This window comes from Ranitomeya variabilis, chromosome 1 (genome assembly GCF_051348905.1).
Source record: "Ranitomeya variabilis isolate aRanVar5 chromosome 1, aRanVar5.hap1, whole genome shotgun sequence".
Lineage (NCBI taxonomy): Eukaryota > Metazoa > Chordata > Amphibia > Anura > Dendrobatidae > Ranitomeya > Ranitomeya variabilis.
The window spans coordinates 365482568-365499120 of record NC_135232.1 but is presented as its reverse complement, the minus strand read 5'-3'; the positions used below and the strand labels follow the sequence as shown (position 1 = coordinate 365499120).

The 16553-nt window shown below is 46.0% G+C and overlaps 1 protein-coding gene across 1 annotated transcript in view; it reads left to right on the top strand.

The window, feature by feature from the left end:
* IDNK (IDNK gluconokinase) overlaps window positions 1-16553 on the top strand; it is a 119374-nt gene that overhangs the window by 83844 nt on the left and 18977 nt on the right. The window contains exon 4 of the mRNA XM_077248985.1: window positions 9312-9355. Coding sequence (XP_077105100.1) covers window positions 9312-9355 — 44 coding nt within the window. The remainder of the gene's footprint in view (window positions 1-9311; window positions 9356-16553) is intronic.

Here is a 16553-nt window from a genome sequence, read left to right as displayed (position 1 = left end):
TTGCGGGACAAGATGATGTTTTCAGTGGTGCCATGTTTATTTATATCTGTCTTTTTGATCGCGTGTTATTCCACTTTTTGTTCGGTGGTATGATGATAAAGCATTGTTTTTGCCTCTTTTTTTTATGGTGTTCATTGAAGGGGTAAACTAGTGGGAAAGTTTTATAGGTCGGGTCGTTACGGACGCGGCGATACTAAATATGTGTACTTTTATTGTTTTTTTTATTTACATAAGGAAATGTATTTATTGGAACAATATCTATTTTTTATTTTTTTCTTTATTTAGGATTTTTAAAAAAAATATTTTTACACAGTGTAATATTTATTTTTAACTTTTTTACATTGTCCCAGGGTGGGACATCCGTATACAGTGTCAGATTGCTGATTTGACACTTTGCAGAGCACTGTGTCAGATCAGCGATCTGACAGGCAGTTCTGGAGGCTTGCTGGAGCCTGCTCTCAGCAGGCACTGACAAGACGCCTCCCTGCAGGACCCTGCAGGACCCCCGCGGCCATCTTGGATCTGGGGTCTGCAGGGAGGAGAACGGAGGAGACCCTCGGAACAACGCGATCACATCACGTTGTTCTGAGGGTCTCAGGCAAGCACGCAGGGAGCCCCCTCCCTGTGCAGTGCTTCCTTATGCCACTGGAACGCCAGGGGTTAAAGTGCCGGGAGTGGTCCGTGACTGCTCCTGGCACATAGTGCCAGATGTCATCTGTGATAGTTATCTGACACCCGGCAGCGATCGACCGCGCTCCCCCCGTGAGCGCGGCTGATCGCCTATCACGTACTATCCTGTACATGGGAATTAAGTCCCAGGTCACATGGACAGGATAATACGTCCAATGGTAGAAAGGGGTTAATGTCGATTATTATGAAAACCCCAAAATCATTATCTCAGTAATTTAGAATACTTTACAACAACAGCATGAAAAATGATTTTAAAATCCAAAATGTTGGCCTACTGAAATGTATGTTCAGTAAATGCACTCAATACTTGGTTGGGGCTCCTTTTGCATCAATTACTGCATCAATGTGGCGTAGCATGGAGGCGATCAGCCTGTGGCACTGCTGAGGTGCTATAGAAGCCCAGGTTGCTTTGATAGCAGCCTTCAGCTCGTCTGCATTGTTGGGTCTGGTGTCTCATCTTCCTATTGACAATACCCTATATATTCTCTATGGGGTTAAGGTCAGGCAACAGTGATACTGTTGCTTTTAAACCAGGTATAGGCACTTTTGGCAGTGTGGACAGGTGCCAAGTCCTGCTGGAGAATGAAATTTGCATCTCCGAAAAGCTTGTCAGCAGAGAGAAGCATGAAGTGCTCTAAAATGTCCTGGTAGACGGCTGCAATAACTTTGGTCTTGATAAAACACAGTGGACCTACACCAGCAGATGACATGGCTCCCCAAACCATCACTGATCGTGGAAACTTCACACTAGACCTCAAGCAGCTTGGATTGTGTGCCTCTCCACTCTTCCTCCAGACTCTGGGACCTTGATTTCCAAATGAAATGCAAAATTTACTTTCATCTGTAAACAACACCTTGGACCACTGAGCAACAGTCCAGTTCTTTTACTCCTTGGCCTAGTTAATACGCTTCTGGCGTTGTCTATTGGTCATGAGTGGCTTGACACAAAGAATGCGACACTTGTAGCCCATGTCCTGGATACGTCAGTGTGTGGTAGCTCTTGAAGCAATGACTCCAACAGCAGTCCACTCCTTATGAATCTCCCCCCAATTTTTTAATGGCCTTTTCTTAAAAATCCTTTCAAGGCTGCAGTTTTCCCAGTTGTTTGTGCAACTTTCTCTAGAACACTTTTTCCTTCCAATCAATTTTCCATTAATATACGTGGATACAGCACTCTGTGAACAGACAGCCTCTTTAGCTTTGACCCTTTGTGTCAAGACAACAGGGATAGACAAGCAAGGGAAACTCTTATCTTGAGTAGACTCATAAAGGTAACACAGATGTCCTCCAAACACCAAAGAGGAAGATAGCCGACTGCTATAGCTCCAGGCCTCAACAGGGGAAAATGGAAATATCACCATCGACTCCCAGAAGCAGGCAGGAAGTCTATAAACACCCAGACCAGGTGTGTCAATTAGAGCCGGGGGAGGTTGTCACTGGGTCCAAGAGTCAGAAGGATTATGAAGGCGTCTGCAAAGCCAACCTCAGAGACCTTCTGCAGCCAGACACATTGCGACTGTCTGCAGTCTCTGACACACTGTGACAGTATAACTGCGCCAACCTGACAATGCCTTTAGTTTACCTGCCTTTGTACTTGCTTCCTTGTGAGATCATTAAGCTTTTAGATGGTGTACCAGGGTGGGCTCTCCCAGAAAACAGCGGGCCAAGGACAAAGAACACCACCAGACAATTTGTCAAGGAACTACTTTTTACTAATAACGGAAACAACGCAACGCAAGATCAGAACACAGTTGAATTTCACACTCACCTAGCCTGGGACAGCTAGTACGCATGCGCTGCACAACCGAGAGGCCCAGAATATTCTAAGGGTTACACTATAATTTGCCTACCTGTGGTTTCGCCTAATGCAGTAACCAAGAGTTACCCACCCAGGAGGGTGTAATTAGATAGGTGCAAGAGGCGGCCTTTGCAGTGATGCAGCTTACAGATTCAGAAACTTAACAGTTCTTTAAGATTACGATTCTGTTAAGGTACCTTCACACGAAACGACATCGCTAGCGATCCGTGACGTTGCAGCGTCCTGGCTAGCGATATCGTTTCGTTTGACACGCAGCAGCGATCAGGATCCTGCTGTGATGTCGCTGGTCGCTGAATAAAGTCCAAAACTTTATTTGGTCGTCCGATCGCTGTGTATCGTTGTGTTTGAAAGCAAAAGCAACGATACCAGCGATGTTTTACACTGGTAACCAGGGTAAACATCGGGTTACCAAGCGCAGGGCCGCGCTTAGTAACCCGATGTTTACCCTGGTTACCAGCGTAAAAGTAAAAAAAACAAACGGTACATGCTCACCTTCGCGTCCCCTGCCGTCTGCTTCCTGACACTTACTGAGCGCCGGCCCTAAAGTGAAAGTGAAAGCACAGCGGTGACGTCACCGCTCTGCTGTTAGGGCCGGAGCTCAGTCAGTGTCAGGAAGCAGACGCTGGGGGACGCGCAGGTGAGCATGTACTGTTTGTTTTTTTACTTTTACGCTGGTAACCAGGGTAAACATCGGGTTACTAAGCGCGGCCCTGCGCTTAGCAACCCGATGTTTACCCTGGTTACCCGGGGACCTCGGCATCGTTGGTCGCTGGAGAGCGGTCTGTGTGACAGCTCTCCAGCGATCAAACAGCGACGCTGCAGCGATCGGCATCGTTGTCGCTATCGCTGCAGCGTCGCTTCGTGTGAAGGTACCTTTAGGCTATCTGTACACAAGCTCCCCCTAATGAGGTGAGTATCTAGCTCTGGTTCACACAGTCCTACTAGCAAACAATGTCTCTAACTGAGAATCTATGTTTGGTGACACACTCTCTCTAATGTCCGTTTGCATGCACCCACTAGGATCCCTGTGATGGGGCTTGACCTCAGGACTTACTGGCCATAACCTGGTCCCTGATGATGCTGGCCATTTAGCTGGAAAGCCAAGTAGTGGATCATGGACTTGGTCACCTTGAGCAAAGTTTTAGCCTGATAGGAAATCAGGAGGCTCTCCACATCACAGCATATTCCTTGGGGGGATCCAAGTTTGCATCCAACCGTAGTGTCCCCCCAAAGTAATTCTTCCTCTATAACAGGAGTCACAGGAACAGTTACTCTTTTCTTCAGTACTCTGATCAGTTTCTAGCATGAAGCACACTCTGATCTTCAGGATTTCATTGGATTGTCCTATTCTCTGTCAGCTCTCTTCTCCAACTGAAAAAAGAGGTCTGTCATAGAGTCTGTTAAAGAGGCAACAGTGACACACTACTGTCCAATACTGCAATGATGTCTATTCATCCCCACCTCACAAGTTCACAGCATTTAGTCAAAAATGGTCATTTTTCAGGTTTTTTTAGTATTAGCGGACCACTTGGTCTGCAACACAACAAGGACACGTGAACTACCACACAGATCATAATGTATACATGCTCAATTCGTGAAAAATACGGATACCACACATAAGAGAGAAATGGACTTCTGATCGAGGCCTTACAAGGAACATTTTCACCTCCAGAAATTCTATTTACCTGCATGCATAGGGGTGATCTGCAAGTAAATAGCATTTTAATCCTTCTTAGCATAGGATATGGATAATAGGTTTGACATGAGAGATATGAGATAGTTAATGATAGAACTTAACCAATGTGCAGGCACTAGTGTTATTAAAAAGGGAGAGCACTTCCTGATAGAGGTGTTCCAAAAGTATCAAGTTCAGGTGCGGTGGGTTGCTGGGGGCAGCATGTGTCGCTTGTTTCAGGCAGTGGGAGGCATTACTGGGATCCCGAATGGTTTCTCCTGTCACGTCCAGAGCCTAGGGTCTGGCATAGGGGATGCTAGACACATTGTGTCCTCTGGCGTACAGTTGTAAATGGACAGAGACCCGCATAGACGGAAGGTGATGGACTGTCCTGGGTGCAATGCCGGGGTGGACAGGAAATCCCTGAGACTGGTAGAATCAGTGGTCCAGGACGAACTAGCGACAGTACTGAAGAGTAGTTGTACTAAGGAGGAAGAAGTCGTGAGTTGCTGTGCCCTATGTCACCTGTCACCACCCGATGAATCTGTCACCACCCGTTAAATGTTTGCCTGTTGTAAAGAAGTTGGTATCCCCTGAATTGTGTGAGGTGGCTTCTGAAGACGGAAGCCTGGATGCATCAGAGGCCTGTGGCCTACAAATGAGTGTGTTGCCCCCCACACCCTACAGCACATGGGGACACCTCTTGCCTGTAAAGTGCTGAAGTGAAACCGGACAGCAGCTCGGTCGCGACTACCGCTCTGTGCCACTTTACACATGTGCAGAAAGGGTAATGCATCCACAGTTGATAGAAAAATATTAATAAGTCTGACCATACATGTAAGATAACTGTTACATAAACACTTCTTTAGCGAACAGCTAGTTCTTGAAAGCTTCTTCATAAATAAGCGCTCTTGGATCAGTTGGGCATGTATATTTAATTCAAAGGAGAAAGAGAAACTCAATCCAACATACGTTATCCTTGTTTTTGCCAACATTTGCTTTCAGGGACAGTTGTGGATCATAATGTAGGGATGTTAGCCAACATCAATCCACTGATGTAAATCAATTTATGAAAGAATATGTATCTTTCTCTCCAATATGGTCACATTCACACATCTGTGTGACAAGTCCTAGTACCGTTCGCTTTTTTCTTGGACAGCACTCTGGCTCATAGTTTCATTGATCAATACACACAAGTTTTAAAAACTGAAATGTGTGTGTGGTCCCCGAGATTCTATTCTGATCAGATTTTGCAGATCAGACACAGTCATTAAAGTCTACGAGGATCAGTGAAACACGGATGGAACTAGGGAGACATACTTTGTACTTCAGACTTCCATCGAAGTTTTATCCATTTTTAACTGATGCGTTGTAGAGTCAATGAATAAAAATAAAATTTCAGACAACCTACCTGCTTCATTGAAAAAAAAGGATGAGAAGAAAAGAACTAGGATGACACCTGACAAAAAAAAAAAAGGTCAGTTTCTCTAGGGTGAATCTAGCCGAATCAGAAGTTTATGTGCAGTGCCCCAGAGTCCTGGTCGTTGCAGTACTGATGCTCCGCCGCTAAGGAGGGCTATGGTACGTCTGATGGCACTGAAGGAGTTCTTCTGACCAGGTATCACAGTCACCAATACACTTCACAGTCTGGCCTCCAGGGGGAGCTAAGGGTTCTATGTATTAGGCCACTCCTCACAATCTGGTAAAACTGGGGGTTGGATAGGAAGTTAGACAGAAAGCTGACTGGGGATCGAACAGGCAGCACCCTGTGGCAGAGGGTGTTGCGGGGAGAGACTCAGAGGGGTCCCTGTCAGGGGTGGGATCCTGTCAGAGGCCTAGCAAACAGAGAGAATGTTACGGGACCGCGCCTGCACTTGATCGCGGCGGTACCCTAAGAAAGGACAAGAAGCGAGGTATATTGTGCTGAGTGAGAAACGAGATCACGCAACTAGGAGAAATACCAGTAGGAGTCGTGCTGTAAGACGAGGCAACATCCTACTGAGGCGCGTAGCCGGTGGCCGGAACGCCGAGGAAGTACTAAGCTCCAAGCAAATACTTCAAACCTACGGCAGGACAGTCAGCTATAGGCGGGCTGTCTCACACATATCACCTATGAAGACACAGGGGGCAACAATAGGAGAAGGGCATCACTAGGGTCCAGGAAGAGCTCCGAGCCTACCCGTCATACGGGTGCGTCCTAGCCATATCATCTGGGGGACGAAGAAGAACATCAGAATCGAGTTGTGAGGGAACACGAGAAACAGACACAACAGTTATGGGGACTCTCCCGTAAGCACAGCAGGGGAGGACCGCAACACACAAGCGCTAGAAGGTAGGCACAGATTTCCACCTGCAAAGGGAACTCTGGAGGTGCCATCGGACCGGCCGGACTTGCGCAGCCTGGTTAACCATATTCCGGACTGAGGACCCTGAAGCCTTCAGTAAAGAGGTAAAGAGACTGCAACCTGGTGTCCTCGTTATTTACTGCGACCGGCACTGCACCGCACTACCACCACCATCCACCCCTATTATTGGGCGCCCCTCAGCAGGGTCACGGACCGGGTCTAGCCACCGTGACAATCCCAGAGCAGAGACTCAGAGGCACGGTACCGGGTACCCCTCGGCCCTGCGGCAGTGGGGGCGCTGCATATGCATACATGCAATTCCAGCAGGTAGAGTAGGTGACATTATTCTTTGAAAACTACTGCATCCGATTTGTCTATCAGACTTAAAGGGAACATGTCACATCATAAACCCCTATTAGGAGAAGTGGCTGACATACAGAGGGGTCCCCTACTTTATGTGCCAGATCAGAGAACCTGAGAGTAGCTCCTGCTCTGGCATGTCTATGTGTCAAATAAGGCCTCTTTCACACTTCCGTTGTTGGCGGTGCGTCATAGTGCAGTGAAATGACGCATCGACGGACGTTGTGAAAAAAGAAGAAAACGTGTGTGACGCATCCAGTATTATGACGGATGCATCGACATAGTTCCTGGCCGAATTTTATAATAAAAGATGCTGGAGGTGAGAGAGAGAGAGACACTTTTCCCCGGGATGGAATATGCGTCCAGGCATGCTCAGATGTAAAAACTGCATCCGTCACTGGATTCCTGCATTTCAAAGTGTGCGCAGGATCCAGTGTCCATAGGCTCCCATTCTGTGTAACGACGTATGCCGCAGGAGCCGTAGGGGAAAGTTTTTCCACTGCAGACAAAAAAAACGTTTCATGGAACGTTTTTTTGAAAAGACAGGCCGTCAAATTCCACAGGATCCAGTGCACGACAGATGAAATGTGTGGCCATCCGTCGCGATACGTCGCTAAGGCCCCTTTCACACTTCCGTCTTTTGTCTCACATCGAAATCCGTCGAGTTTTGAAAAAACAATATCCTGCAAATTTTTTTGCAGGATCCTGTTTTTTCCCATAGATTTGTATTAGCGACAGATTGTGATGGATGGCCATCCATTTCATCTGTCGTGCACTGGCTCTGTCGGGAAATAGCAGTCCGTCATGGAGACAAAACGTTCAGGGGAACGTTTTTTCTGCAGGTCGGAAAATCGGTCAGCGACAGGTCCTGCACTGTCCGTCGTCAGCTATAATGGAAGCCTATGGACGCAGGATCCGTCGCTGACCATCACACACAGGAATCCAGCGACGTATCACGTTTTTTCCCTTTGAGCATGCCCGGAAGGATTTTCAAGGCAGGGGAAAATCTCTCTCTATCTCTCTCTCTCACCAAGTCCAATATCTACACCGGAAAACTTCAGCCGATGCATCCGTCATAACACTGGAGGCGTTGCCTCCGTTGTATCACTATTTTATCGTCATCCGTCGGCATGTCTTTCCGACGCATTAGGGCGTGACACTGCCGACGGAAGTGTGAAAGAAGCCTAAGGCCTCTTTCACACTTCCGTCTTTGTAGCCCCTTCGAGATACGTAGTTTTTTGAGAAAACAGGATCCTGCAAAAAAATTTGCAGGATCCTGCATTTTCTCATAGACTTGTATTAGCGACGTATCGCGACGGATGACCACACGTTTCGTCCGTCGGGCACTGGATCCTGCGGAATTTGACGGCACGTCTTTTCAAAAAAAGTTCCATGAAACTTTTTTGTGTGCAGTGGAAAAACGTTCCCCGACGCCTCCTGCGGCATACGTCGTTCCACAGAATGGGAGCCTATGGACACTGGATCCTGCGCACACTGTGAAATGCAGGAATCCAGTGACGGATGCAGTTTACTTCTGAGCATGCCTGGAAGCATATTCCAACCCGGGGAAAAGTCTCTCTCTCTCAGAATCTTATATTATAAAATTCAGCCACGAACTCAGTCAACGCATCGGTCATAATACTGGATGAGTCACACATGTTTTCCTCTATTTTCACAACGTCCGTCGACGCGTCATTTCACTGCACTATGACGCACCGCCAATGACGGAACTGTGAAAGAGGCCTAATACAAGTCTATGAGAAAATGCAAATTTTTTTACAGGATCCTGTTTTCTCAAGAAACGACTTATCGCAACGGGACTACAAAGACGGAAGTGTGAAAGAGGCCTAAATGGGTATACACTTGTATGGCTTCCATAATGATTTATTTCCTCTGCTCATTTAAAAAAAAAAAAAAAAGATTGTATTTGTGAAGCAATTCAGCACAAGTGTGTAATGTACAGTGAAGATATGGCTGTAATACAGATTACACTGTTACCACTGGTGAAGAAATCAGCTTTGTGGTTCTTCTTTGTTCTTGCAAATTAGATTTCGGTGCACAGGGGCCGGACTGAGGGAGTCTTCTCCTCCAAGAGGCAGGTCATTCATAGACCAGAGGCAGGTGGAGGGGCCGGGAATCACAGACAGGGAGGAGAAGACCCAGGACACAGTCCAGCCCCTGTGCACCGAAATCTAATTCTCTTAAAGATAACAGAACACTCAGCCGGGCCAGCATGGGTGACTGTATCTTTGCCAGAGAGAATTCCAGAAAGGAGGGAGAAAAGGAACAAACCAATGAGGCCATATACTGAAAAGCATCGGAAGGAAGAATAGTTGTAAAGTTGTGATTTAAAGATTCTTTTCAATGACAAACAAGAATTTTCATCAGGGGCATTAATGATAACATTTCCTTCTCTTGCCAGGACAGATATCCTTGGTTGTGCTCATTGCATGAGTTAATAAAAAGGTGAGCACGTGTCCTGCATGCAAATCTTCTGTATATTATTTATCATTTAAGATATGGAAATGAATGGGACCGCAGTAAGAAAAATGTCCGCCTATGTGTAAAAGCCTCCTGCTTAGCTCGTACTGAGAGGGGGCACTGTAAGGCCAGTTTGGTCAGAGATTCATCAGTTTGTTTCATTGATGAGAAAAAAAATAAGTTACTCTATCTTCCATCAGTCCATAAAAAACGGTCAACACATGAATTGCATCTGAGTGCTGTCCGATTTTTTTCAGTGACCCATAGACTTTCATTGCGGAGTTTGATCAGATACTCGGATCAATATCGGATATGTCTCTGCAATTTTTCATGGACAACTTAGTCCGCAAAAAAAAATCACTGACGTGTGAAAAGGTTTGAGTGCTTTCCATGAAATACACAGATAGCACTCATATGTTAAAAACTGACATGTGAATGAGGCCTAACAGTAAAAATGTCTTTGTTGCCTATAGCAACCAGAGTTCAGCTTTCAGTTCTTAGAGCAATTTAGGGAATGAAAGCTAAGCTCTGCTTCATTGCTATGGACAATTAAGACAGTTTTACAGTCAGACAGTTTACATACACGAGTCTTCTTTGTGTACATATATTCCATTACTAACCGTCATTAGAATTTTTCATAAATAAATAGTACATAATATGCCTTATTAGAGTTCTACTTGTTTCTCCTCCTGGATTATTAATTCTCAAAATTCTCAATTCACTGTCTTCAGTGAATACAGACATTTCTGTTACTAAGGTAGGAGATGACGGTTTGTGTTTATAAAGTTCTATGAAGAATTGTAACTGTTGTTTCAGTAGAACTTACAATGGAAAGTCTGTGTACCTCTAGTTCCTCCCTCTCCATCAACCTTAAAGTTGTATTACCATCTCCAAGATCCTATCCCAATATGTAGTAGGCGTAGTTGTAATAATATTAGCGAATACCTCCAATTTGAAGTGTAGTATAGTTCTTCAGATTCGCTATGTCGCTGAGCCCATGTAGGGCCTTGCAGTAGCTTAGGTATCCATGGTTACGTCCACTCAGTGACAGTTATTTAGGCAGACAGCTCTTAGTGGTCGTAACAATAGATACCTAAGCTATTGCAAGGCCCTGCATGGGGTAAGAGACAGTGAATCTGAAGAACTATACTACATTTCTAATTGGAGGTATTTGCTAATATTGTTATTATTATTACACCTATTACATATTGGGATAGGATCTTGGAGATGAGAATACTCCTTTAATGAGCGTACGATTGATTTATGAAATTAAAATTAATACGATAGTAGGCCTCATTCACATGTCCGTGTTTCAAGTACGTTTGGTATCCTTTTTGTCACAGATACCACATGTACCCATTATAACTAGTGATGAGCGAATGTGCTTGGATATGGTGTTATCCCAGTATGCTCTGGTACTAACCGAGGGTCTTTGGCATGCTCGAATAATATGTTCAAGTCCCCCTGCCTGCATGTTTCACGGCTGAAGGACAACCGCAGACACAGACACACTGACGGTAAAAAACAGACACACTGATGGTAAAAACAAACACACTGATGGTAAAAACAGACACACTGATGGCAAAAACGGACACACGGGCGGCAAAAACAGAGACACTGATGGCAAAAACAGACACACTGATGTCAAAAACAGACACACGGATGGTAAAAACAGACACACTGATGGCAAAAACGGATACACGGGCGGCAAAAACAGAGACACTGATGGCAAAAACAGACACACTGATGGCAAAAACAGACACACGGATGGCAAAAACAGACACACGGATGGTAAAAACAGACACACGGATGGCAAAAACAGACACACTGATGGCAAAAACAGACACACGGATGGTAAAAACAGACACAGTGATGGTAAAAACAGACACACTGATGGTAAAAACAGACACGCTGATGGCAAAAACAGACACACGTATGGTAAAAAGAGACACACTGATGGCAAAAACAGACACACTGATGGTAAAAACAGACACACTGATGGTAAAAACAGACACAGTGATGTTAAAAACAGACAATGATGGCAAAACCAGACACACGAATGGTAAAAAGAGACACACTGAGGGTAAAAACAGACACACTGATGGTAAAAACAGACACATTGATGGTAAAAACAGACACACTGATGGCAAAAACAGACACACGGATGGCTAAAACAGACACACTGATGGTACAAACAGACACAGTGATGGTAAAAACAGACACACTGATGGTAAAAACAGACACAGTGATGGTAAAAACAGACACACGGATGGCAAAAACAGACACACGGATGGCAAAAACAGACACACTGATGGTAAAAACAGACACACTGATGGTAAAAACAGACACACTGATGGCAAAAACAGACACACTGATGGTAAAAACAGACACACTGATGGTAAAAACAGACACACTGATGGCAAAAACAGACTCTCGAATGGTAAAAAGAGACACACTGATGGCAAAAACAGACACACTGATGGTAAAAAAAGATACAGTGATGGCAAAAACAGACACCCTGATGACACACTGATGGTAAAAACAGATACAGTGATGGTAAAAAGAGACACACTGATGGTAAAAACGAACACACTGATGGAAAACACTGATGACACCGGTACCGGTTTTACACATACATGTTTTAAATGGACGTGTGAAGGAGGCCAAAGAAATGTTTTCTAGTTGGTCTCTCATTTTTGTTTATTGCATACCAATTTGATGGAATTTTCCAGACTACATACTGCCGTCCTGTAGCTCCATACAGTGGGTTGTGTAGAGCCATTAAACAATACCTATAGCCCACCTGAGTCTGTTTCTTGTTTTCCTCAGAGACGCACAGGGATGGGTTAGATTCTCCCATATGCATGAAGAGAAATATATGTCTCCACTTACAGAATTTGCTATCTATGCACACAGATATCGTTTTAATATATTCTGATTTAATACAGCAAGTTCAGATGATTGTTTTGATCACTAGAGCATTCTATGAAAGATTAATGAAGCACTCATGTCTAAATGGTTTTCAAAGCAATCACCAGTGACCATGAAGAAAGGAGCATTTCAGCAGCAGTGTACGACCCTCACAGTATACCATGTCTGCATAATACTTATCTGTGGTAATTGTATGATAAATGGATAATTATTTCGCAAGGACCCATGACACAAAAATACATGTTTAATTAGGAATTCAGTTTTTACATGGTCTGTGACTAGGGTTGAGCGAAACGGATCGGTCATTTCATGAAACCCGACCCGATCCCTGTGTGGGGTCGGCCACGCGGTACGCGACTTTCGCGCTAAAAGCGCCATTTCTCAGCCAATGAAGGTGGATGCAGAGTGTGGGCAGCGTGATGACATAGATCTCAGTCCCCACCATCTTAGAGAAGGGCATTGCAGTGATTGGCTTGCTTTCTGCGGCGTCACAGGGGCTATAAAGGGGCGTTCCCGCTGACCGCCATCTTACTGCTGCTGATCTGAGCGTAGGGAGAGGTGCCGCTTCGTCAGAAGCAGGGATAGTGTTAGGCAGGGTACATTCACCCCCAAACCGCTTGTGCTGTAGCGATTTCCACTGTCCAACACCACCTTTTGTTTGCAGGGACAGTGGAAGCTACATTTTTTTTTCCTCAGCGCTGTCGCTCATTGGGCTGCCCTAGAAGGCTCCCTGACCCTGATAGCTGCGTTGCTGTGCCTGTGTGTGTACGACGCTGTGCAAACCAACTGCTTTTTTCAAAGCACAAATCCTCTTGTTCCTTCCTTTCTGCACAGCTATCTTGTTTGTTTGTCCACACTTTTGTTTTTTTTTGTGTAGCTGTCCACTCCTTGTTATTGCTGCCTGCCATACCTTGCTGAGATTACTGCAGGGAGATAGTAATTGTAGGACAGTCCCTTTTTTTTTTTTTTTTTAAATTCTCCCTGAAAAAAAAAAATTGTGGGAGATTAAGATTGGCATTTCTGCTTGAGTGCCGGTCCTGTGTGTGCCATCTGTCTCAAATTATTGGGGCACATAAAACCTAGTGTGTCATACTGGGAATTTTTTTTTTTTTTTTTATTCTCCCTGAAAAAAAAAAAAATAGTGGGAGATTAAGATTGGCATTTCTGCTTGAGTGCCGGTCCTGTGTGTGCCATCTGTCTCAAATTATTGGGGCACAGAAAACTTAGTGTGTAACATTGGGCCTGATTTTCCTTTCAGTGTCAGCCACCTATAAAGGTATATATAAATCCTACAGAAGTTTGAGTTCACCTTATAAGTTGTTTTACAGTAACAAATACCGTTACTTTGGTTACGTTTTGCAAACAATGAGGAAGTCTGGTGGAAGAGGTCGTGGCCGTGGGCAGTCATTGTCATCTGGTAATGATGGTAGTGGTGGTGGAGCATCAGGTGGTCGTGGTAAAAGCAATACAGCACCTAAGTCTCGAGTTGTTGAGCCAGGTTCGTCATCTGGCTACACAAGGCCTCGAACGCTCCCTTTTCTGGGAGTAGGAAAACCGCTTTTAAAGCCGGAGCAGCAAGAAAAAGTTTTGGCTTTCCTTGCTGACTCAGCCTCTAGCTCTTTTGCCTCCTCTTCTGGAACTGGTAAATGTAAAAGCAGCGCGTCCTTAGTGGATGTTCATGGTCAGGGAGAAGTCGCTTCCTTGTCTTCTTCAGCAAGAACAACAGAGAAGGATGCGTCTGGCGACACAACGGGTTACTCCATCGAGCCCTTTACACATACCGCTCCTGGGTTAGAAAGTGAAACAGTTAACAGGCCATGCCTATTAGAAGTTGAATCGGACATGGAGTGCACAGATGCACAGCCACAGCCAGATTACTATGCTGTTCCTTTGACTCAGACCAGAACATTGCCCTCGCAGTGTACTGAGCCAGAATCAAACCCAGCTGAGACTATGGTGCCCCGTCACGAACGCTATACCACCGGCTTACACGGTGACACAGACGAAGTTGCACACGAGATAGAAGAGGATGTCATAGATGACCCAGTTGTTGACCCCGATTGGCAGCCATTGGGGGAACAGGATGCAGGCGGCAGTAGTTCTGAAGCGGAGGAGGAGACGCAGCAGGCATCAACATCGCAACAGGTTCCATCTGCCGAGCCCGTATCTGGCCAAAAACGCCTGGCAAAGGCAAAACCAGTTGTAGGACAGCGTGGCCATCCGGTTAAAGAAGCTCAGTCTGCAATGCCTGAAAAGGTATCTCATAGTAGAAAGAGTGCAGTCTGGCATTTTTTTAAACAACATCCAAATGATCAGCGCAAAGTAATCTGTCAAAAATGTTCAACTACCTTAAGCAGAGGTCATAATCTAAAAAGTCTAAATACAAGTTGCATGCATAGACATTTAACCACCATGGATTTGCAAGCCTGGACTAACTACCAAACGTCCCTTAAGGTTGTAGCACCCTGGGCGAATGAAGCTAGTCAGCAACGCTACATCCCTTCTGTCACTGTAAGCCCACCATTTCCCGCACCACCTGCAGTATCTGTGCAGGTTTCGTCGCTAGGCCAAAGCAGTCAGGGAATCACCAGGTTCGTAGTAGGAAACACTGCATGTAGGGCACCGGCAAGAATACCGTCTCCAACCCTCTCTCAGTCTGCCATGTCCACCGGCACCCCCGCTAGTTCCACGATCTCCAGCTCTCCAGTCCAGCTCACTTTACATGAGACTCTCGTTAGAAAAAGGAAGTACTCATCCTCGCATCCGCGTACACAGGGTTTGAACGCCCACATTGCTAGACTAATCTTGTTAGAGATGATGCCCTACCGGTTAGTTGAAAGCGAAGCTTTCAAAGCCCTGATGGACTACGCTGTACCACGCTTCGAGCTACCCAGTCGACACTTCTTTTCGAGAAAAGCCATCCCAGCCCTCCACCACCATGTTAAAGAGCGCATCGTCCATGCACTCAGGCAATCTGTGACTACAAAGGTGCACCTGACAACAGATGCATGGACCAGTAGGCATGGCCAGGGACATTACGTGTCCATCACGGCACACTGGGTGAATGTGGTGGATGCAGGGTCCACAGGGGACAGCAATATTGGGACAGTTCTGCCTAGCCCACGGTCTAAGAAACAGTTGGCTGTAGGCGTTCGCCCCCCCTCCTCCTCCTCCTCATCCTCCTACAGAAGCGAGAGCTCGTCCACAGACCGCAGTCGCACAACCACTCCATCCGCAGCTGCCACTGTTGCACACCAGGTGTCCCATTAAGGGACAGCTAGTGGCAAGCGTCAGCAGGCTGTATTGGCAATGAAGTGTTTGGGCGACAACAGACACACCGTGGAAGTTCTGTCCGAGTTCTTGCAGAAAGAAACTCAGTCATGGCTGGGCACTGTACATCTTGAGGCAGGCAAGGTAGTGAGTGATAACGGAAGGAATTTCATGGCTGCCATAGCCCTTTCCCAACTGAAACACATTCCTTGCCTGGCTCACACCTTAAACCTAGTGGTGCAGTGCTTCCTGAAAAGTTATCCGGGGTTACCCGACCTGCTCCTCAAAGTGCGCAGACTTTGCTCGCATATCCGCCATTCGCCCGTACACTCCAGCCGTATGCAGAACTATCAGCGGTCTTTGAACCTTCCCCAGCATCGCTTAATCATCGATGTTGCAACAAGGTGGAACTCAACACTGCACATGCTTCAGAGAGTGTGCGAACAGAGGCGTGCTGTTATGTATTTGTGGGAGGATACACATACACGGGCAGGCAGTTGGATGGCAGACATGGAGTTGTCAGGTGTGCAGTGGTCGAAGGTACAAGACCTGTGTCAAGTCCTTCAGTGTTTTGAGGAATGCACACGGCTGGTTAGTGCAGACAATGCCATAATAAGCATGAGCATCCCCCTAATGCGTCTGCTGATGCAAAGTTTGACGCACATAAAGGAGCAGGCGTCTGCAGCCGAGGAAGAGGAAAGCCTTGATGACAGTCAGCCATTGTCTGGTCAGGGCAGTCTACAGGACGAGGTAGCGGGCGAAGAGGAGGAGGACGAGGAGGATGATGGGGATGAGTATTTTTTAAATGAGGAAGCTTCTCCGGGGCCAATGGAAATTGGTGGCGTGGCAAGGCCGGGTTCAGGTTTTTTGAGGGAGACAAGTAACGTAGATTTGCCTGTAACTGCCCCTCAACCCAGCACAACCGCAGATTTGACAACTGGAACTTTGGCCCACATGGCGGATTATGCCTTACGTATCCTCA